Source organism: Sinocyclocheilus grahami, unplaced genomic scaffold (assembly GCF_001515645.1).
Source record: "Sinocyclocheilus grahami isolate Dianchi unplaced genomic scaffold, SAMN03320097.WGS_v1.1 scaffold95.1, whole genome shotgun sequence".
NCBI classification, from domain to species: domain Eukaryota; kingdom Metazoa; phylum Chordata; class Actinopteri; order Cypriniformes; family Cyprinidae; genus Sinocyclocheilus; species Sinocyclocheilus grahami.
The window spans coordinates 763,912-786,947 of record NW_015505274.1 but is presented as its reverse complement, the minus strand read 5'-3'; the positions used below and the strand labels follow the sequence as shown (position 1 = coordinate 786,947).

At 37.3% G+C, this 23,036-nt stretch overlaps 1 protein-coding gene across 1 annotated transcript; it reads left to right on the top strand.

The window, feature by feature from the left end:
* Positions 1 to 910: 910 nt before the first annotated feature.
* LOC107587664 (sulfhydryl oxidase 2-like) lies at positions 911 to 23,022 on the top strand. The gene is made up of 12 exons (XM_016275523.1): positions 911 to 1,236; positions 11,227 to 11,327; positions 12,519 to 12,567; positions 12,692 to 12,797; positions 13,004 to 13,094; positions 18,388 to 18,533; positions 18,623 to 18,766; positions 19,116 to 19,245; positions 19,369 to 19,491; positions 19,687 to 19,837; positions 20,068 to 20,256; positions 21,222 to 23,022. The coding sequence occupies exons 1-12, from the start codon at positions 978 to 980 to the stop codon at positions 21,722 to 21,724; spliced, it is 1,992 nt and encodes a 663-aa protein (XP_016131009.1). The 5' UTR covers positions 911 to 977; the 3' UTR covers positions 21,725 to 23,022.
* The last annotated feature ends 14 nt before the right edge of the window (positions 23,023 to 23,036 follow it).

The window sequence follows — 23,036 nt, the reverse complement described above, 5'->3', positions numbered from 1 at the left end:
CAAGTTTCAGAATCTTGACATTTTCATACATCTTTGATATGTTGTTATTTTCTTTTTCGGTGAGTCTCAAAAATCCTGTCAAGAAAATATTTCACATATTTCATAAATTATATTTTGTTAAAGAACATAAATGTATAAACCTGTTTTAGGGCCATTAAGTTTTCTTGCATTGTGAACTTATTTTCATGACCTAATTTGCACTTTTGCAATTACTGTAGGCTAATAATAAAAAAATGAATCTCAATACTGAAATTCTAAGAAATTATATATTATTTAAATTATAAAGTATTTATATGTTATATTAGGATTGGTTGTACTGCTTTTAATATCTTCTCATTTAAATAAAAAAATTATCTCATTTGTTTATTGTCATCATCATGTAGAATAATGGGAATTACAAAAAACTCAAAAGTAAATGCACTGATATATTACATTTATGAGAATTTCAGGACGGAATATACAATGCGACAACATAATTTTTTTTTTAAAAAGTAAAATTTTCTGTATGCAAAATCTATATATATTTCTTTTGTTTTTGGGGTGACATGTTACATTAACCTGTCTTTGTGAGATTTACTCTTTGTTTTTCATCATGAATCTTTTAATCATTATTTTTTTTTAAATAAATTAAAAATCTGTGTTTTTATTACAGTACAATCAAGCTGAAATATATATTTCATTCATAGCAACGCGTGTGGTGTGTTTTTTTTTCAAGTAATGATACAAATAATATAAAGAGCTTAATTTTGCTTCTATTAGAGTACCATACACCGAAGAGTTATTATTCAGTAACAGCGCCACATACACGACATGCGTCGCTCGTACGCAGACAGGATGCGCGACAAGCGTCTGCGTCCTCGTAGCGCAGTGATGATGCTCCAGAAGGCTCACGTCCCCACTAAATGTAGTCATCCATAGGAGCGAACAGAATCAGTCTGAATGTAGAGGATTCACTTAAGTGAGGGGTTTCAAATTGTATGGCGTTTCTTCCATCACCTCCAATGGCAGTTGCGTTTCGCCTTAAGATCGGTATTCTGTTGGGGCTGCTGTTCGGACAGGCTCAGTCAGCTCGGTTGTACACTGAAGAGGATCCAGTGGTTATACTGAGCAGCGACAGCCTGAAGCAGAGCGTGTTCAACTCCTCCAGCGCCTGGCTGCTTCAGTTCTACTCGTCGTGGTGCGGCCACTGTATCCAGTACTCGGCTACATGGAAAGCACTGGCAGGCGACGTGAAGGGTAGGTGGATTTGTATGATCATCTTCCTGTTTATTCACTCATCTCGGGGAAGGACAGTAACATTTCCTTAAACGTTTAAATGCATTCACTTCAGGCACACACATTTGTCCAGAGGTTATTTAGGGATGGTCATCCTTACTATGGAGATGGCAATAGCCTACCATGCTATATAAAAGCACCAACACTTTGATATATTTCATGGCACTGAGTGATTAACATATGTTAACGAATACCATGGTACTATCATGGTAATGTCCATAGACGTGGTATTGCTATATTTCAAGTCCAAAATCATGGTATTGCCTTTATTTGTAATGACACAAATACAGCTGATTTTCGTTTTCATTTTAAATGGTGTAAATCTATTGCCTTGTACATGATCACATGGGTTTTGCTTAATGAGGCTTACAGTGTTTTTGTGCATTTGGTCTTAAGTACACAGGAGGACATGCATGGGAAGTCGATAAGCCCTGGTTTGTTGATACACCTGCATGTAACACCACGGTTATTGCTGACTGTTTTCGGTATTTGTCATTGCGCTTTATGTTTTGGCCTTTATGTTCACCCACAGCACACACACTGCCAGAGAAATGTCTCCAGGTTCTACCTTTACAGTGTATTTATATTTAGTCATCTTTTCATATTTTTTCAACATTTAAAGCTATAGTTTTCGCCAAACTGATCCAAACATGTGTGACTTTGTTTGTTCTGTGGAATATTATTCTGGCCACACTTTTTAATATAATTGTACGATGCGTTATAGTGCCACGTTAAATTAAAAAAAATAAAATCTAAGATTACGAAATTAAAGTCATAATATTTTTGAAAAAAAAGTCAAAATTACGAGAATAAAGTCGTAGCAATATGAGAATGAAGTCAAAATTGCGAGAATGAAGTCAAAATATTTTGAGAATGAGGTCGAAATATTTTGAGAATGAAGTCGAAATATTTTGAGAATGAAGTCGAAATATTTTGAGAATGAAGTCGAAATATTTTGAGAATGAAGTCGAAATATTTTGAGAATGAAGTCGAAATATTTTGAGAATGAAGTCGAAATATTTTGAGAATGAAGTCGAAATATTTTGAGAATGAAGTCGAAATATTTTGAGAATGAAGTCGAAATATTTTGAGAATGAAGTCGAAATATTTTGAGAATGAAGTCGAAATATTTTGAGAATGAAGTCGAAATATTTTGAGAATGAAGTCGAAATATTTTGAGAATGAAGTCGAAATATTTTGAGAATGAAGTCGAAATATTTTGAGAATGAAGTCGAAATATTTTGAGAATGAAGTCGAAATATTTTGAGAATGAAGTCGAAATATTTTGAGAATGAAGTCGAAATATTTTGAGAATGAAGTCGAAATATTTTGAGAATGAAGTCGAAATATTTTGAGAATGAAGTCGAAATATTTTGAGAATGAAGTCGAAATATTTTGAGAATGAAGTCGAAATATTTTGAGAATGAAGTCGAAATATTTTGAGAATGAAGTCGAAATATTTTGAGAATGAAGTCGAAATATTTTGAGAATGAAGTCGAAATATTTTGAGAATGAAGTCGAAATATTTTGAGAATGAAGTCGAAATATTTTGAGAATGAAGTCGAAATATTTTGAGAATGAAGTCGAAATATTTTGAGAATGAAGTCGAAATATTTTGAGAATGAAGTCGAAATATTTTGAGAATGAAGTCGAAATATTTTGAGAATGAAGTCGAAATATTTTGAGAATGAAGTCGAAATATTTTGAGAATGAAGTCGAAATATTTTGAGAATGAAGTCGAAATATTTTGAGAATGAAGTCGAAATATTTTGAGAATGAAGTCGAAATATTTTGAGAATGAAGTCGAAATATTTTGAGAATGAAGTCGAAATATTTTGAGAATGAAGTCGAAATATTTTGAGAATGAAGTCGAAATATTTTGAGAATGAAGTCGAAATATTTTGAGAATGAAGTCGAAATATTTTGAGAATGAAGTCGAAATATTTTGAGAATGAAGTCGAAATATTTTGAGAATGAAGTCGAAATATTTTGAGAATGAAGTCGAAATATTTTGAGAATGAAGTCGAAATATTTTGAGAATGAAGTCGAAATATTTTGAGAATGAAGTCGAAATATTTTGAGAATGAAGTCGAAATATTTTGAGAATGAAGTCGAAATATTTTGAGAATGAAGTCGAAATATTTTGAGAATGAAGTCGAAATATTTTGAGAATGAAGTCGAAATATTTTGAGAATGAAGTCGAAATATTTTGAGAATGAAGTCGAAATATTTTGAGAATGAAGTCGAAATATTTTGAGAATGAAGTCGAAATATTTTGAGAATGAAGTCGAAATATTTTGAGAATGAAGTCGAAATATTTTGAGAATGAAGTCGAAATATTTTGAGAATGAAGTCGAAATATTTTGAGAATGAAGTCGAAATATTTTGAGAATGAAGTCGAAATATTTTGAGAATAAAGTCGAATTATTTTGAGAATAAAGTCGAATTATTTTGAGAATGAAGTCGAAATATTTTGAGAATAAAGGCGAAATATTTTGAGAATAAAGTCGAAATATTTTGAGAATAAAGTCGAAATATTTTGAGAATAAAGTCGAAATATTTTGAGAATAAAGTCGAAATATTTTGAGAATAAAGTCGAAATATTTTGAGAATAAAGTCGAAATATTTTGAGAATAAAGTCGAAATATTTTGAGAATAAAGTCGAAATTAAGAGAATAAAGTTGTAGCAATATGAGAAAGTCGAAATATTTTGAGAATAAAGTCGAAATATTTTGAGAATAAAGTCGAAATATTTTGAGAATAAAGTCGAAATATTTTGAGAACAAAGTCGAAATTATGAGAATGAAGTTGAAATTTTAAGAATAAAGTCAAAATTATGAGAATAAAGTCGAAATATTTTGAGAATAAAGTCGAAATATTTTGAGAATAGTCGAAATATTTTGAGAATAGTCGAAATATTTTGAGAATGAAGTCTAAATATTTTGAGAATGAAGGCGAAATATTTTGAGAATAAAATCGAAATATTTTGAGAATAAAGTCGAAATTACGAGAATGAAGTCGAAATATTTTGAGAATGAAGGCGAAATATTTTGAGAATAAAGTCGAAATATTTTAAGAATAAAGTCAAAATTACGAGAATGAAGTCGAAATATTATGAGAATAAAGTCGAAATATTTTGAGAATAGTCGAAATATTTTGAGAATGAGGGCGAAATATTTTGAGAATAAAGGCGAAATATTTTGAGAATAAAGGCTAAATATTTTGAGAATAAAGTCGAAATTAAGAGAATAAAGTTGTAGCAATATGAGAAAGTCGAAATATTTTAAGAATAAAGCCGAAATATTTTGAGAATAAAGTCGAAACTAAGAGAATAAAGTTGTAGCAATATGAGAAAGTCGAAATATTTTAAGAATAAAGCCGAAATATTTTGAGAATAAAGTCGAAACTAAGAGAATAAAGTTGTAGCAATATGAGAAAGTCGAAATATTTTAAGAATAAAGGTGAAATATTTTAAAAATAAAGTCAAAATTACGAGAATGAAGTCGAAATGTTTTGAGAATAAATTCAAAATTACAACAATTAAATTGTATCAATTACGAGATTAAAGTTATAATATTTTGAGAGTATAGCCTATATTGCACATACAAATGGCCCGGATTGGGAGCACTGGGAGAAATTCCGGTGGCCTGGCAACTGATTTGAATATATGTGGGATTATTATCAGAAATCATACCATGTGTCATATACACGCAGGGACAGTGTGCTTGGAAATAATATTTCACGTCTTTGAATGCATTCATTATATTCCAAATCCATATTCCAAAATATATTCCATATTTTGACTTTATTCTCATATTGCTATGACTTCATTCTCATAATTTTGACTTTTTTTCACAAAATATTATGACTTTAATCTCGTAATCTTAGATTTATCCATAAATGCATAGAAGCCATTCATGTGACTTGTGCACTATATTCATAGAATTGTGTGACAAACGGTTAGAATTTAAGTCATTATTTGATACAAGTTTATGAGAAACTGTGAATGATTCTTTTTTTTTTTTTTATCAGATCTTTTCAGTGAATCAGTTGAGCTGGTTCATAAAACTGGTCTGAATGATCTGTTCATAAATCAGTCAGGTCTAGTTCTCAAGTTCAACTTACTGACTCAGTGATTTTCAGAGAATAATAACTTGGATTTTGGTCTGTTTGTTGCGCAAAGCTATTGTATGGCATCAGAAGATTCAGAATATAGTGTATTCCTATGATAGATTTGTTTGGCAAAAGGCCAGAATTTAAGTCGTTATTCAACACAAGCTCATGACAGTAAGTGCGATGTCCAAACGGCGACTGAATCATTGTTTTGACTAAGTCAGGTCTTTCTAATGAATCAGTTTGGTCCATTTCTCATGTTTAACTTACTGACTCCGCAGTGAATAGCCCACTGGAGGGGAAGATTCTCAGAGAATAGTAACTTAAATATCATTATGTTTGTCATACAAAGCTTTCGAATGGTTTCATAAGATTTAGAATATAGTGCAGAAATCATATATTTTCATGATGCTTTTGTAACCTTTTGAAGCTTGAATGCTCCAGTGCTTATTCATTCTAACTGCAAGAAAAAAGAGCTACATGTACTTATACAGTATTATTTCTTCTTTTGTGTTAGATGGAAGACAGAGCGTATTTACAGGTTTGTTATGATATGTTATTGGTTAGAGCTAGAAAGCAATTATCAATTTTGTGTGAACTAATCCTTTAAATAGTCCTACAGCAGTGTTTCCCCTGCCATTATATTAGGGGGGCGGCCCACCCCCCAACGGCCCCCTTGAAGGTCAAGTTATTTTTATTTAATTATATTTTCTCTATAGCGCCAGATCACAACAGAAGTCATCACAACAATCACAACAAGTTACCTTTCCGATAGAACAGGTCTATATACCTTGTTCTTTTATCAAGCAAACTAAATAGCCTTATGTTTTTTACCTTATTTACACGACGGCATATCATTTCGGTGTCTACGTTATGGTCGCGCTCTCGTGCACGCACACACACACACACACACTCACACACAAGTGAGCCCACTCCTACTAGTATTTGTAAATATTAAGCAGCAAAACGATTCATATTTAAAATTAATTCTGCGTGTCTCCGTGTCAATGAAGGGTGCAGACGCGCGGTTTTGTTTACTACTCGTACTGAAGCGCTTGTGAAGCTTCCGGTGATTTCAGCGGCTGCCGTCTCACTAACGAGGACATAAATATATGAACAACATCTCCAGAATTTGACCGTTTCATTTGAGTGGTCAAGTTATTTTTATTTAATTATATTTTCTCTATAGCGCCAGATCACAACAGAAGTCATCACAACAATCACAACAAGTTACCTTTCCGATAGAACAGGTCTATATACCTTGTTCTTTTATTAAGCAAACTAAATAGCCTTATGTTTTTTACCTTATTTACACGACGGCATATCATTTCGGTGTCTTCGTTATGGTCGCGCTCTCGTGCACGCGCACACATACACACACACACTCACACACAAGTGAGCCCACTCCCACTAGTATTTGTAAATATTAAGCAGCAAAACGATTCATATTTAAAATTAATTCTGCGTGTCTCCGTGTCAATGAAGGGTGCAGACGCGCGGTTTTGTTTACTACTCGTACTGAAGCGCTTGTGAAGCTTCCGGTGATTTCAGCGGCTGCCGTCTCACTAACGAGGACATAAATATATGAACAACATCTCCAGAATTTGACCGTTTCATTTGAGTAAAACTATCCTCATATATACACACAGAAACGTAAAGGGATTCACGGCAACCCGTCAAAATAAAAGTTTGGTTTAACTTGAAGGCATTGCGGCAGACATATATTACTATTGTTCAGTAGAATGTAAGTAACAGGCTGCTACTACTACTACTAAAATGATTAAAACCTTATTTTTAAGGAATAATCATACAATATTTCTTCAATGTTTTAATTGTAATATTAAATGACCTTTATTTTCCAAAAAATTTAATTAGTTTAATTTTCGTTACTTAAAAGATAGATTAAATCGATGATTTATGCCTTAAAAAATGTAAATACACAACACAGAATTTCTGAGCAAAAAATCATAAGGCTATTGTAAGAATAAATTAAACTGGTTTTTATGCTTTCAAATAATTAGCCATGCTAAAACAGAATTTGGTAACAATAAAACATAAGGTTGGAAAAAATAAAACATTTCATAGGGCCCTAAACATGTAATATTTGTTAAACTTTTAATAAATTGATGTTAAATTGTTTAAGTTTCATTATTATAATTAATTAGATCTGCTTTTTGATTAATAAAATGTAATTTAACCATTAAAAAGGAGTCCAAAAAAAATTCAAAATAAATTTTTTTTCAAAAGCCGTAAACCTAGGGGAAACACTGTACAGTGTAACACGTGCATTTTTAAAAGTACAAATACTCTTAATTATTATGAGGTCATATAACTGAATGTATGATAATTATACTAGAATTAAATATAATTATACAAATAATAATTAATTACATCATAAAAATGTAAATATAAAAAAATGCCTACTAAAAATATTAAATATTTAATTTGTTTACCTTCATATCATGTGATTAAACAAATCATTGGAAATATCCTGCTGTGGGAAAGAGATATGTCTACCCTTTTAAATCCAGGCATGTATGACAAGTTGTGTATACACAAGGTGTCATATAGGTCATGCTAGACTGACTCGTGGGCATTTATTGAAGAGTGAAGAAGCACCAAAATAAACCTAACTTGTCTTTAAAACAAATGTTTTTGGTTTGCCTAAATTTTAGTGTCATGACCAATGATTTTTATCAGGGCAAACTTTGAAGGACATATTTAAAAAAAAAAAAAAAAAAAAAGGACCCAGAAAAACATTTAAATTTTTTTTTATCACAAGTACATTTAAAGAATCTTTTATTTGTGCAGCTGATATGACATTAAATTCAAATACAACCAACCATATTGTGTGACCATTAGCTGACATCAAATTTGGAAAGTGAATGTGTCAAAATTATAGAAACGTTCACTTAAAATCACAGGGATTTTAAGTGTAAAACGTCTGATGAACACTGATACACAAATAACATTTAGTGGTTTTTAAGTTGTTATTTTTATGACCCAAAAACAGGAGCTCAACATATGTAATCTGTTGATTTTAGAGGTTTAGACCTGACACATTCAAAGATTTCCTTTTGTTGTTATCATTTTCTGTTTGTTGGTCTTAGATGAGTGCTTTCCGTAAGCAGCTCTGGTTGGACAGGGAAAGTCCACCTCTGGTCAAAGCTGTGGCTCCCAAAGCTTCTCTGAATAAATAATGGGATTAACAGTCACTCTCTCTTCACACTGTCTTAGAGCTACAAGCTCGGCCTAATTGCTAATAAAAATGCTTAGACAGCAGTGCTACGTGTCTGCCGTGCTCTGAACTAAAGGACTGATGGTATTCTGGAAGAAGCCACTTGTTTAGGGTGCGGTGAAGGGTGACGGCGATGAAAAGGTCACTGTAGGCTGACACATTTAATTTAAATGAGGGCAAATGCATTTAACACCTTGTCGCGAAGATGCTAAAAGTGGTAGTCAGAGCTGTGAAATTAGGTAGGGTCCGTTTTTTTAAACCATCAGTGTGACAGTTTCAGAGTTCTTTCTCACTGGTGTTCGCTGCTTTACGACCCTTACAAAAACGTACTTTGACGGAGCCATGGTGAAGTAATTTTGACAAACAAGTAACAAGTTTTCATTAATTTTTTGGTGTTACAAAGGAAGTTTAAATAGGAATCTTAAGGAGATATTTCACTCCAAAATCAATATTCCGTCATCAATTATGTTGTTCCAAACCTGTATTTTTATTTTTTTTGGTAACCTTTGACTTCCATTGTGTAAGGTCCGCGCACCTGGTCCAAGGAAGGTATCCAGTGGCGGATGAAGGTCTCTTGCGTGTTCGGTCTTTTCAGCGCGCAGAGTTATTCAATTTAGGTTTAACTCAGTCTGACTCCATTTTAGTATCTGAATTCTAAATGGGAACAAAAGGTAATTTGCATGGGATTGCTCTCTACGGTGATCAAAGTTTCTCTTAACTCTTAGGATCTGTATTTTCTTTTAGTAAGATTAAGACCATTGTACCACTTGCCCTGAAACTATTCAAATGAAACCAAACATGACTGTAAATCTTATTTGCATTCATTTAGAACATTATATTCTTGACCAGTTTGAGTGAATCCAGTGGAGGGAGGAGATGAAAAGGCACAGATGCATGTGTGAGAGAGGTGTTTCCCGCACCACCCCTCTGTGGGGTGTCCTGAAGATGCCAGTGCATTGTTTGCCTCTCAGGAGATCAAAGTATTCTAGTTTCTTTTATCCTTACAATTGTATGGACAGAAACACTGAATTTCTCAATATCTTCTTTTTATGCATGTTTCGCAGTAAGTTTGGAATGATATGTGGTAAGTAGGCCTAAATGATGATAGAATTCAGTTCTGGGCGTAACTTTAACTTGTTCACTTTTTTTTCAAAATCCTCAAAGCTCCTTTTTCTGGGTTTAAATTGAATTCTAAATTCAGATTTTCAATGAGCAGGCAGACTTTTGGACTATGGTAATGAATTATTACTGTATTCTTATGCTGAAGTATTTTTGTGTTGTCTTTCTGGTAATCATTTTCTTAAAAAGACCAGAATATGGTTGATTCATTAATGCATGGGTCATTATCATATCGTAGTGTATATGTTCTGGAATGCCATGCCTTGCTTTTCCTCTTCGTTGGACTGGGAAGGAAGGGATGATTGTGGCCTTTGGATGACTAACGTTGCGAGGACAAGTCTTCTGTTGAATGCTTTCAGTCTGCCTTTGTTGGCACAAGCTGTCGGCTGGGTGGCTTGCGAGTGGCCGCCTACCAGCTGTTACCTTCACAATGAGGGTCAGATGGCCCTATTGTGAGGATCCGATCCCGCTGTGCATTCCCCCACACATCCCAAAATCCACAGAGTCCTACCCTCAGGTGAAGAATAGAGGGCTAAAATGCTGCCGGCTGTCCCTCCTCTCTCTCATCCAAACATTTTTATATCAGCTGCCTTCTTCACACCCCATCTGCTTCATTTTTCTGACACAGATTTTACAGCTGTTCCGTTTATGAGTTTGCGTTGAAAACAAACCATCTGGCTACAGAAACTCTGTATACAATGTATGAAATCATGCTTTGATTTCGTCTCACAAAGTTTTATGTGAGAGACTTAGTATCTACGTTTCCGATGTCAGAGCTCAAAATCATGTAATGCATTAAATTATTTTAGGCTTCCTGCCAGAGTTCCTTTTACCTGTCCACTTAGGCTATCTGGCATCTGTTCTGAGTGCCAGTATGGATAAAACATTTAGTGTGGACGTCAGCTTGTGTTTTACAACACAAATGAAGAAACTGGGCACAAGTCTCTACAAATGCTCTTTTACCTATTTGTTTTATGCTTGTGAAATGTCTAAAAGGAGCGTTATTAAACAGAAAACAAGTGTTGACATAATATGGCACTTCATCACATTATTTGATTTTGGGTTTGTTCACCCAAAAATGAAAATTGTCATAATTTGATATTTTTCATGACGTGAGAGGTTTATGTCTCTCCACTGAAAGTCCATTACTTCAAAACGCTGATGCTTCAACAAATTCAGAAAGAGATTGTAAAAGTAATCCATATGAATTAAGTGTTGATCCTTGTTTATTTTTGAATAAAAGCCTAAATTAAAACTGTTCATCATATAGCCTAAAACAATTCTGTGTCTTTAGAAGACTTGGATTAAATGACTTGATTAATATGGATTTGATCTCTTTATGAACATTTTGAAGTTTTGGTGGAATGGACTTTCAATGGAGGGACAGAAATCTCTCAGGTTTCATTAAAAATATCTTCATTAGTCATTCAATGATGAATACAAGTTCTTGAAATGTGTGATGTGTTCCTCTAATCTCATAGACTGGGCACAGGCCATTCGTATAGGCGTTCTGGATTGTGCTCATGAGAAGAACTTTGACATCTGTAAGGAGTTTGGAATCCACTTCTACCCCACCTTCAGGGTATGTTTGTGCAAATTATTTTATTTATTCTTTCAGCAGATTAAACCTATACAGTAAATCCTAACCCAGGGTGTGCGATATTGACAAAATCATTAGATGCCATTTTTTTTTAAAATGACACTTTCAATATGAAACTAAACTGTCATTAAGTTTTGGCAAGTCACTGTCTTAATGAGTGAGTCAATGAGTGATTCATTCAGTCGATCAATTTAAACAGCTGAGTCATTCAAAAAGAGATTGTCTTTATGAATGGGTAATTGAATCATTGACTCACCCGATTTGTTCAAAAATACAGATACATTCAGTAACATCTCCAGTTACTGGAGGTGAACAACAGTTCAGCTGTAGATTTGTTTGGAACCATTTTTGTTGGCAAATAGAGCAAAAACAGACAATAATGAAAAAATGTAACTCAAAATATTAATTTCTTGTTCATCGTTGTATAAAATCAATATATTTCAATCACATTAATAATCGATAAAAACAGCACTATTGTTTATGTGATATTGCTTAATTATATCATATAATGTAAAATATTAGACAAAAATACATCTTTAGTATGTATGGCCCATACATCTTTAAGTAACTCCAAGCATGTTTTTATTTGGTTTTTGCCATATAGAAATCTTATTGGTCCAAACTCCTGCTCTACAATGCTGTAAGGATGATTTACAATAATCACCTAGTCATCTAGTTATCTATTAACAGACTTGCCAATTAGAGAGGCTGACTGGATCATTTGGATTTAGATTATTTATTTATTTATATTTATTTTCATTTAATTAGCATGCTGACAGCCTTCTCTGTTTGCACAGTATAAAACTTTTTGCAAAGGTTGCATCTTTGAATTCATGCATTAAATGCATTTTGCTTCCTATGCTGTTTATTGAATTTTTTATGATGCTATGGCAAGTTAACTTTTAAAGAAATGAAAACTCTGCCTTCTGTTCTGTTTTGTTGTGCTCCTTTCTAGCTGTTTTTGTCTTGTCTTTGACTGATCGAGGTCACGTAAACATGAAACCAGAGTAATTATACAATAGACAAATGTATTATTACACCCTTATCAAATTTCTTGTTGCCAGAAACATGCCTATTTAGGACATTGTAAAAATGGACACATATAGAACATGTTGTTTTACTGTTTTAGAGATTTCATTTGGGAATCATTTCTTTTTCCTTTTCTTTTTTTAGTATATTAAGGCACATGACACCACTAATGATTATGGGAAGACATATCATGGTAGGTTTAATCATTTTAGCTCTGATTAGAATTGAAATTTTGTCAGTTATTATTGTTGCAGTGATTGTTAATATTATGGAACTAACTTGAATTTCTGATTTTGTTATATTTTTGTACTGAATAGGGGCTGACAGAGAGCTTCAGACAGTGAGGCAGTTGATGGTGAACTTCCTCCAAAACCACACAAAGCAAGACTGGCCTGTGGGTTGCCCTCCCCTTGATCCTGCCAGGTGCCCAAATCTACAATATTACCACCCATTTTTTAATCTTCTTTACATGCACATTCAATTCCAGACATTTTTTTAATGTTTAACATGTTCTTTCTCCAGCTTTCGGAGGGAAATTAGGGATGTTTGTTTAGGGCTTAATTTCTAGACATAAATGGAATACATCTCCGTTTCTTATTTAGAAACATTGAATTTGTCATCTGTTGCAGGTCTGAGGACATCCTGTCCTTAATGGGGAAGAAAACGGAGTTCTATACTGCAGTTATAGTTGAGGACAAAGACTCTTATATAGGAAGAGAGGTAATGGTTGTCAATTTCCTATACTTACAAAAATGTTTTAATTAATCTGTTTTTATAGAACTTAAAGCAGTGTAAGATCAGATGTCATAGTTTACTCACCCATATGTCTTTCCAAATTGATCTGATTGTTACTGGCCAATTATTTTTTAAAGCTGATAAATTTTCAGTTCAAAGCAGGCACAAATTCACACATGCAGCTTATAGCATGGCAAGTGATGCAATGCTCCTTCCCTTATCTCAGGGAACCTAGGTTACGTCAGTAACCAGAGCGTTCACTATCGAAGGGTCTCCCCCTTTGGGTTTAATGCAAAATGGGGAATGCATCCAATCATGCCGTGCTATGAGCAGATACAGAGCGACCTGCTCTGCGAGCCCAGTCTTAGAGCACTTAAGTTAAGGACTCCTAAAGAACATGAGCAAAACTGAGTCCCAAGCTAACTGGCTGAGGACTACAGACATAACCCTTTCCACCTCCAGGGAATAATAGGCAAATTAAACAGACAAGGTCTGTGCCTGCATGGCAGGGAAGTCAAAATTATAGAACCTGGCAAATGTGGACCGTGAAGACCAACCGGCGGCCGCACAAATCTCAGCAATAGAAATTCCGCTAGACCATGCCCAGGAGGAGACCATTCCTCTGGTGGAGTGGGTCCTCACACCTATTGGGCACTGTAAGACCAGAAGCCAAGGCTATAGCATCCACTATCTAGCGAGAAAGTCTCTGCTTCGTAACTGGCAGCCCTTTAGAGCAGCCTCCGAAGTACACTCTAAGAGCCCTCAATAGGCAGAATGGATTAGGAGCCTGCTCACCGTCTGTACCGGGCCTGCCAGGAATGTGATAACCTGGGCTTTGAATGAAGTTGAGAGCACCTACGGTACATAACCATGTCTTGGCTTGAGGATGACTTTGCAGTCGTTAGGCCCAAACTCAAGACAGGAAGCACTGAATGACAGTGCCTGCAAGTCACCCCCTCGCTTGACCGACGCAAATGCCAATAGGAGGGCAGTCTTAAGCAACATGGGCTGCAGCTCGGCCAAATGAAGCAGCTCGAAGGGAGGGCCCCGTAGGGCCTTTAGGACTATTGATAAGTCTCAGGTCAGCACAGTCTGAAGACAAAGAGGATTCAATCTCCGGGTTCCCTTCAAGAACTTAATGATCAGATCAGCAACTCCTGTAAAAAAGTTAGCACATGGGATACGTCACAAGAGACCGGATCCAGGCTTTGTGCAGAATACCAGTCACGAAAGACTAGCCATTTAAGGGTGTAAAGGTGTCTTGTGGACGGTGCTCTAGCCTCTAAAATGGTGTTGCTCACTCTTGCTGACCCGTATGATGACCTGAGGAAGCAGGGCAATCAGGGGGAAGGCATATAGGTGAGCGCTAGGCCAGTCGTGGGCCAGGGCTTCTCGCTGCATTGAGAAATAAGTTGGGCAGAGAGAGTTGTCTTCTGAGGCGAAAAGGTCGACCTCTGCCCTCCTGAAGACCGACCAGATTTCCTGAACCGTCTTGAGGATGTAGTGTCCATTCCCCCGGAGCTACATTGCGTCTGGACAGCATATCTGTGCCCAGGTTCAGACTGCCCGGCACATGAACCACTCTTAACGAGAGGAATTTGTTCTGTGCCCAAAATAAGAGGTGCCAAGCCATCCTGTAAAGGGCATGTGACCATAATTTCTAGGCAATTGATATGCAGGCGTCGCTCCGGGGCTGACCAGGAGCCGGATGCTGGATTGCCCTCTAACAGAGCACCCTAAACCGTGTTGGAGGCGTCTGTCGTAGCTACCTTCCTCTTGGAGGTCAGTGCCAACTGCACACCTGTTTGGAACAGGTGAGTCGCTGAATAGTCAGGGACCGTTCCGGCGTAATCCATGCCCGCATCTGGGCAGAGTCTTTAATCATCCCCTGAAAGAAAGCTCGCTGCGGATTCCCATCTGTCTCAGAGGGGAAAGAGCCACTTCTATGCACTTCGTAAAAGTGCGTGGGGCGAGGGACAGTCCGAATGGAAGGACTGTATATTGATAGGCCACTCCCTCAAATGCGAATATCAAGAACTGTCTGTGACGGGGGCTATATGGATGTGAAAGTAAGCGTCTTTCATATCCACAGTCAGAAACCAGTCCTCGGGGCATATTTGCACGAGGATCTGCTTCAGAGTTAATATCTTGAATGGCCGTCTCATAAGTGAGCGATTTAGATGTCTGAGATCTGGAATAGGTCTGAGCCCGCCATTTTTCTTGGGAACGAGGAAGTAGCGGCTGAAGAACCCTGACTTACTGTTCGCTAGAGGTACCGTTTCCACAGCACCTTTTGCAAGCAGTGTTTGTACTTTGGACTGGAGAACATGTGCTTTGTTGTCACAAACCAAAGTTTGAATAACATCTCTGAAGCGAGGAGGCCTGTGAGCAAACCGGAGTAACCTCGTTTTACTGTATTTAGAACCCAATTTGAAACACCCAGGATGGCTGCACAGGGTCTTCTGGTGACTTGCAGCTGCAGAGCCAGAACGCTTAGTGACACAGCGCCTGCGACGTCTTCTGTGCCTCAGAGAAGCGCTCTGCAAACCCGACTATGGTGGGGCCAAATAGTCCCTTTGGCGAGACTGGTGAGTCCAGGAAGGCCATTTTCTCAGTGTCCCTGATCTCAGTAAGGATAAGCCATAGGTAGCGATCCTGCCCCACCAGGCTGGCCATGGTCTTGCTGATCACCTGAGCCATAGCTTTCGTTGCGCGCAGAGCCAGGTCAGTCGCTGTGCGCAGCTCTTTAAAAGCATCATGATCCTGGCCTGACTCATCCATGCTGCAGAGAAGTTTGGCTTGAAACACTTGTAGAACCACCATCGAATGCAGAGCCGATCTTGACTGACCGGCCGCTGCGTAAGCCCTGTTAGCCAAGGCCAACGTAGTCCTGCAGGGCTTGGAAGGGTGTGCGGCATGGGCTTTCAAACTGAGGGCAGATGGTGGGAACAAGTAGGCAGCGACCATCTCTTCCAGAGTGGGTAGCTTGCTGTAGCTTCTGTCCTCAGCGCCGTCAACGGTGGTGAGAGTGGCTGAAGAGGAGGAACTAACACGGGCTGAATAAGGGGCGCCACATCTTGGTGAGTTCTTCATGAACTGCAGGCAAGAATGGAGCGGGCCGCTGTCGAAGGGGCTGATGGCATCCATGGAGGAGCCATTCATCCAAAAGGCCATGGGCGGGCTCTACAGGAGCCGACCACTCTAAGCCGAGATCCTCCACTGCCTTAGAGAGCACTCTGATCAGCTCGCTGTCCGGTCTCGGCCGTGAAGCAGGAGGGGCTTCCCACTCTTCAGTGTCTGACGCCATAAAGGACAATGAGTCATCGACAGCAATCTCTTCCTTGGAAGCACCAAAGGAAATCAAGCCACTCGCAGTAGGGGAAGGGCGCTGATCCTCCTGTGGGAAGCACACCAGCAAGACAAGATGATGTGGGGAGGGAGGGGCATGCTGGTGCTGAGTCAACGTGAAAGAAAAGGAAACAAGGAAGTGGAGCAGGGAGGACCACATTCATTGAAGAAGGCAACCCGCGAGCGGAGACAGGAAAGGCTCATGCTCTCGCAGTGAGGAATGAAGCCTCAGTGAGTGCAGCACTCGCTGTGCACTCATGGTGCGACATTTGAAACAATAGCCCACTGGGAATTTGCTCAGAAGTTTGCTCTTTTTCAAGCCGGATAGCCACAGGGGAGTCTTCGTCCTCTGCCGGGGGCTCTTCAACGGCGGTGAGCAGAGCTGAGCTTCTTTCCTTCTTCTTTCTTTGGCTTCTTGATTGCAAAGTCAGCGAAGAGATGATCCTCGTTGCTGGAGGAGAAGATTCTGATGAAATAGCTTTCTGAGCTGACTTATGTAGAGTTCGACTCTGCCCCTTGTGGCGGGCTAAAGCACCATTGGTTTGTGCAGCTACACAAACGTGAAAAAAAATCAGGCTTCAGTAACAGAGTAAAACAGGAGTTTCCCATTCTGCATTAAATGCAACGGGACAGACCGTTCAATAGGGAAGTAAACTCTGCTGATTGACTGAGTTTTCCTCAGTGCTGTAAGCATGACATTGCATCACCGGTAGGCAATTTGTTGTTGTAAGCAACAAGAAGTAAACTTCTGATGAGACATACCTTAATTCAGATATGTATGCCATTTTGTTTTATTGATATTAAATTAACTGTTATATGCCCATTCAAGGGTAACTATAATCATTCTGCTGAATCGCTGTACAGGGGAGAAAAATGGGGGAAAAAATGCAAATGCATGTAAAAATAAATTAATGGCAAGTGACTTTTTGAAAAATAAATATGGCAATTGGTCTCAGATTCCATGATCTGTGCACCACTTTCAAATTAGTATGACTTTTTTCTTCCACTGAACACAAAAAAAGGAGAATTTTTGCAGAATGTCCAGGCTGCTCTTTGCCATAATACAAAAGTAGATAGACACTGTAAAGCTCCAAAAATATAAGTATTATATTATAAAAGTATATTCAGTATAATTCCTGTAAAGCTGTACAATAGCTTTTATTTTTTTAATTTAAAGTACAATGTTAATTTCCCTTTCGCCCTGCCAATATGTTCCATATATTCAAGCGTGGCGTATTCATGATACACTACAGATCCAAAGTCTTGTGTAGCTCAAATGGTAGAGGATGCCACTAGTAAATTTCAAGGAAACACACATACTAATAAATGTGTTTCCTGTGTAACACGAATGGACCAGATCAGAACTAGTGGAATTAGATATTCAGTGAATAATCACAGAAACTTAGATCTGTTCTTTACACAAAGCTATTATATTGTTTTAGAAAACCTACATAGCACTTTTTTTTTTTTTTGGTAATTTTTGGTGCTTGATGGTTGAGTCTATTTTTGCTGTTAGAAAACAGTTTAAACCATTGGCTCTCACCAAATCTTTAATTTTTTACTTTTTATTTTAACTTTTTATTAAATAAATCATAATTAAAATGGTGAAAACACTATAAATTAAGATATACGGCATTAAACTGATATCATATTTGTTAGGTTTTTACACTACAGAAGTGCAGTTTAGGACAGCCTTTGAATATTGTCTTGGACAAGGGGGGCTTTGGAGTGAAAAAGTTGAGAACCACTGGCTTAGACAATCCAATAAACCAAACTCCTTTTGTGTTCCATGGAAAAAAAGAAAATAACATTGGTTTCGAATGACGAGTGGGTGAATAGATGATGATCTAAATGATCCCTTTAGGCATAATTAGTGATGTAGCTAGAATTGTAATGCTCTAATTGAATGTTTTGTGCTCTTTTTAACTAGGTAATTTTGGACCTATTGCCATATGAGGGTTTGGCAGTGAAGAGAACGCTGAGCTCAGACAAACTTCTAATGGAGGAACTAGGAATTACTTCAGTTCCCTCAGTGTACCTCTTCCATCCCAACGGCACACACACTATCATGAATGTGTAAGTTAACTGCTGAATTCATTTCGGTCTAACCATCAATCAGAAGCCCTGTTAATGTGCATTTGGTAAATTTTTGTATGTTTTAACAGTCAGAAGAGGCTACGCTTTTTCTTCTCCTCCTTCCTAAAACTCCTCCCTGGAGTACACAGGAAACAGTCCACCTCATCCCTGCAGCGTCCTCAGCCTGGGAATAATGGACAGGGAACCCAGGTGGAGTGGAAAGTGTTTGAAAAGTGAGTTTTATTTATATATACACTACTGTTCAAAAGTTTGGAGTCAGCAAAGACAGATTAAATTTTTTTTAAAGTTGCAAAAGATTTCCGTTTTAAATAAATGCAGTTCGTTTGAAGTTCCTATTAATCAAAGAATCCTGAAAAATATATCACAGTTTCCACAAAAACATTAACCAGCACTACAGTTTTCAACATTGATAATAATAATAAATGTTTCTTGAGCACCAAATCAGCATATTACAAAGATTCATAAAGGATCATGTGACACTGAAGACTGGAGTAATGACTGCTGGAGCTTGCTGTGAATTTAACTTTTAAGATGAGGTAACTAATGTGAATATTTCTTCAGGTCTAAGGTTTACATGGCAGATCTGGAATCTGGCTTACATTATCTACTGAGGGTTGAACTGGCCACCCACAAGACCTTAGAAGGAGAAGAACTAAAAACTTTCAAGGACTTTGTAACAGTTGTCGCCAAGGTAGTGTTGTAACACAAACACAACTTTTTCTTTGCACTTGAGCTGTCTTCTCACACTACAATTGTTTTCATTAGAACGTCAAAATTTACAGGGTAGTATCTTACTTGGCCCCTTTGACTGTAGCTATTCCCAGGTCGCCAATCTGTGGTGAAACTTCTTGAGACGTTGCTGGAATGGCTAGTCAGTTTACCTTTGGAGAAGATCCCCTACGATGCTATCCTGGACTTAGTTAACAACAAGATGAGGGTAAGACTGTCACCCACTAAACAACTTATTCATTGTCAAAACGCTGATGCCCGTGCTATTAAAGGCACAATACATCTCAAACAGTGTCTTTGCCTAATGACATGTACGTTTTTTTTTGTCGTTTTCCATGCATGTGACAGAAGCGTAAATCAGTATGTTGGTGGTCTTAAAGGACTCTGTTTGTATTATTCTCAGATCTCAGGGCTGTACCTGAGTGAGCAAGTGCAGTGGGTTGGATGCCAGGGTAGTAGTGTGGCACTAAGAGGATATCCCTGCTCCCTCTGGACTCTGTTTCACGTTCTGACTGTGCAAGCTGCCAGCCGACCTGATGCTCTAGCCAACACTGGTATGAGCAGGGAAATCCCTTTCTCTTAATCAACCTGAAACATGTTTGAGAGGATCTCAGCAGTTGTTATTGTAATTGTAGATTAGTAAATTGAGACTAAAAATTCAGTATAAATAATTCTGTAATATAATACGTTGGGTCTGTAGCAAGTGATTCATTTGGTAGGTGTTTTCTATTAGTTCCTGTTCTTCATTGCTACAATTAATTTAAATCCACCTTCTTCCTCTCAGGGTTTGAGGATGATCCCTTGGCAGTGCTTCAAACCATGCGTCGCTACATTGGGACCTTCTTTGGTTGCCAGGAGTGTGGGAAGCATTTTGAGGAAATGGCTCAGGAATCTGTGAACCAGGTCAAGACTGTTGATGAGGCTGTGCTGTGGCTGTGGAGAAAACACAATCAGGTTAACGCAAGACTGGCAGGTAAGACAGAAAAATGACTGCACAAATATGCATTTAGAAACCTGTAAGTGTATATATTAACATTGATAATAATAAGCACCGAATCAGCATATTAGAATAATTTCTGAAGGATCATGTGACACTGAAGACTGGAGTAATGACTGCTGATAAATTCAGCTTTGCCATCAACAGGAATAAATGACAATGTAAAATATATTCAAATAGAAAACCGTTATTTTGACTGCAGTATGGTGTAGGAAGAAAGAAAGAAAGAAAAGGAAAACTGGCAGGTAAGGAGGAATCGGGGGAACAGACAGGTGGCAAGAAAGAAATGAAACAGACAGGAAGGAAGATGAAAAAGAAAGAAAGAAAGAAAGAAAAAATAATTAGGACTGTAATGAATGGAAAAAGAAGGTTAAAAAGACAAGAAGACAAATATAAGGACAGAAAGGATGAAGAAAAAAGATGCACCGCAGGGGAGGAAAGGAAAAGGAACAAGGAATTAGAACTGGAAGGAAAAAAGTGGGAGAAATTATAGGAAAAAACATGAAGAGAGAAAAATGAAGGACAGGAAGCAAGAAAGGAAGAAAGACATGAAGGATAGAATGCAAATGTGATAGAAAAAAAGAAAAGATAGTAACAAAGTAGGATGGAAAAGAAAGGAAAGAGAAAAGAAAAGAAAGATAAGTATCAAGGTGTAGGAAGGAAAGAAGGTATGCAATTAGGACTGGAAGGAAAACAAGAAGAGAAGGAAAAAAAAGGCAAAAGCGGAAGGAAGAAAAATAACAAAAGAAAAGAAGAAGAAAAAGGAAGGAAAAGGGACCCGGGGGGAAGGATGGAGGGAAGGGCAGAAAGGAAGAAACTTCATTGATGCACAAGGAGAAATTCAGGAAGAACTATATTTTCATGTCCAACCTATAAATGTAAAGTTCTCATACACATGCTAGCAGACATTACCCTCATTGCTGATTGCACTCGTTATGCAGGTTCAATGAGCGAGGACCCCATGTTTCCTAAGACGCAGTGGCCGACTCCTGATCTCTGTCCCACATGCCATGAGGAGCAAGAAGGCCTTCACGTCTGGAACGAACAGATGGTGCTCGCTTTCCTCAAACAACACTACGGTGCTTCAAACATCTCCCTAAAATACTCCAGCAACAGCCAACCAGAGCCAGGCCCTCCTGCTCCTGACAAACCCAAAGCCATAACCAAACCTAACAACGGTCACCTCAACCAGAACCTAAAGCCATCTCCTGACAGCATTCCAAAACATCAGAAGAGGACAGAAATCAGTGGTGCGGGAGAGAAGCTCACCGGTGTCCAGATAGAAGCCAGACCAGGGATGACATTCCTGGGTCTGGGATTCTCCAGCCTGGACATGAGTCTCTGTGTGCTGCTCTACACCCTCTCCTGTGTCTTCCTCATGTTCATGTTTTTCTTTTTCCGCTCAAAGAGATGGAAAGCCAGAAACTACCGGCCTTACGTATAGCAGCGGAATGCTGAGATGGAAAACTGTGGATAAGGTGAATGTAATATATGAAACCCCTGCCAAGTGTTAAAGGGGACTTTTAATTTATTTGATTACTTTTATTTGTTTCGGTTTTTGTTGTTGTTGATGTTTTTGTCAAGTGCTTTGTAATGAAGAACTTGTCTAATGACTGATGAAAGTCCAACTCGAGTATCAGGCCTAGTTGTGTGAACAAGCACCTGTTAGCGAGTATTTCTCAACCCTAAACAAACAGAGAGGATAATTTAACAGGAGAAACTATTTTATTAAAGTAAAAGTAACAACCGAGCTCAAAGTATATTTTTATGAATATTCTACATTATTTGTAGAGATTTTTATTGAAATAATATATCCTAAGTTTCTCACAGGGTATGTTTCACTCTCTATGAAAGTCACACTGTCCCCATATTTCTGTTTGATGGTCCAAAAAACACTTGGGAATATGATTTATTCTGTTGCTCAAGGTCGCTAGCAGAGAAGCCAGTGACACGTAACACACTGCCTGCCAATGACCAGATGTGGAAAAACCCTTGGTTTTGTTACTCATTGTCCATTGAAATATGCTATATGAACTATTTTTGAAATATGCTATATGAACTCTTATTTAGTTTTTTTGTCTGCAAGAAAAGTCACAACAAGAGCTACTGTGGTACATGAAGTTAATTTCAAGCATAATTTCACATTTTTTTAACCTTTTAAATCCTGTCGTAATGCTTAATAATTAGTTGTATTGGTGCAACCAAGCAGTAAGGGATTTATAATGACTACAATAATCTCTTTCAAAAAATAAAAATGAGTCAGATTTTCAGACTTTTTGGTACTCTGTTATACTGAGCACACTTAGTGAGTAAACCTTTATTCATAATCTCTTCTTTTTTCTTTAGATTACCGAGACTCTTTTGAACTGGAACTTTTCAATAAATATTTTATAATTTTACTATACTATAATTGTACTCAGCGGATTCTTGATCACAGACCATTTATTGTTCAACATCTATAGTACTACAGCAGTATTTTGATTCAAAGATTAGAATTAAAATGTGTTGATATTGTAAAACTTTCAATATCATTATCAGCATTTGGTTTGTGGACTGATTTGTAATGTGTTCAGCTTGTGATATTTATTTTATGGAGCAGTGTTAATGTGGACCTGAGGCTAACTATTTATAAAGCATTCTTAATAAAATACGGCTTCTGTGTTGTGACCGTATGTGAACATAATGGTGGCCTTCTAAGCTGCTCCAAATGAACAGCTGTAAATTGCATTGCATTTAATTATTTCCAGTGTTTTAAG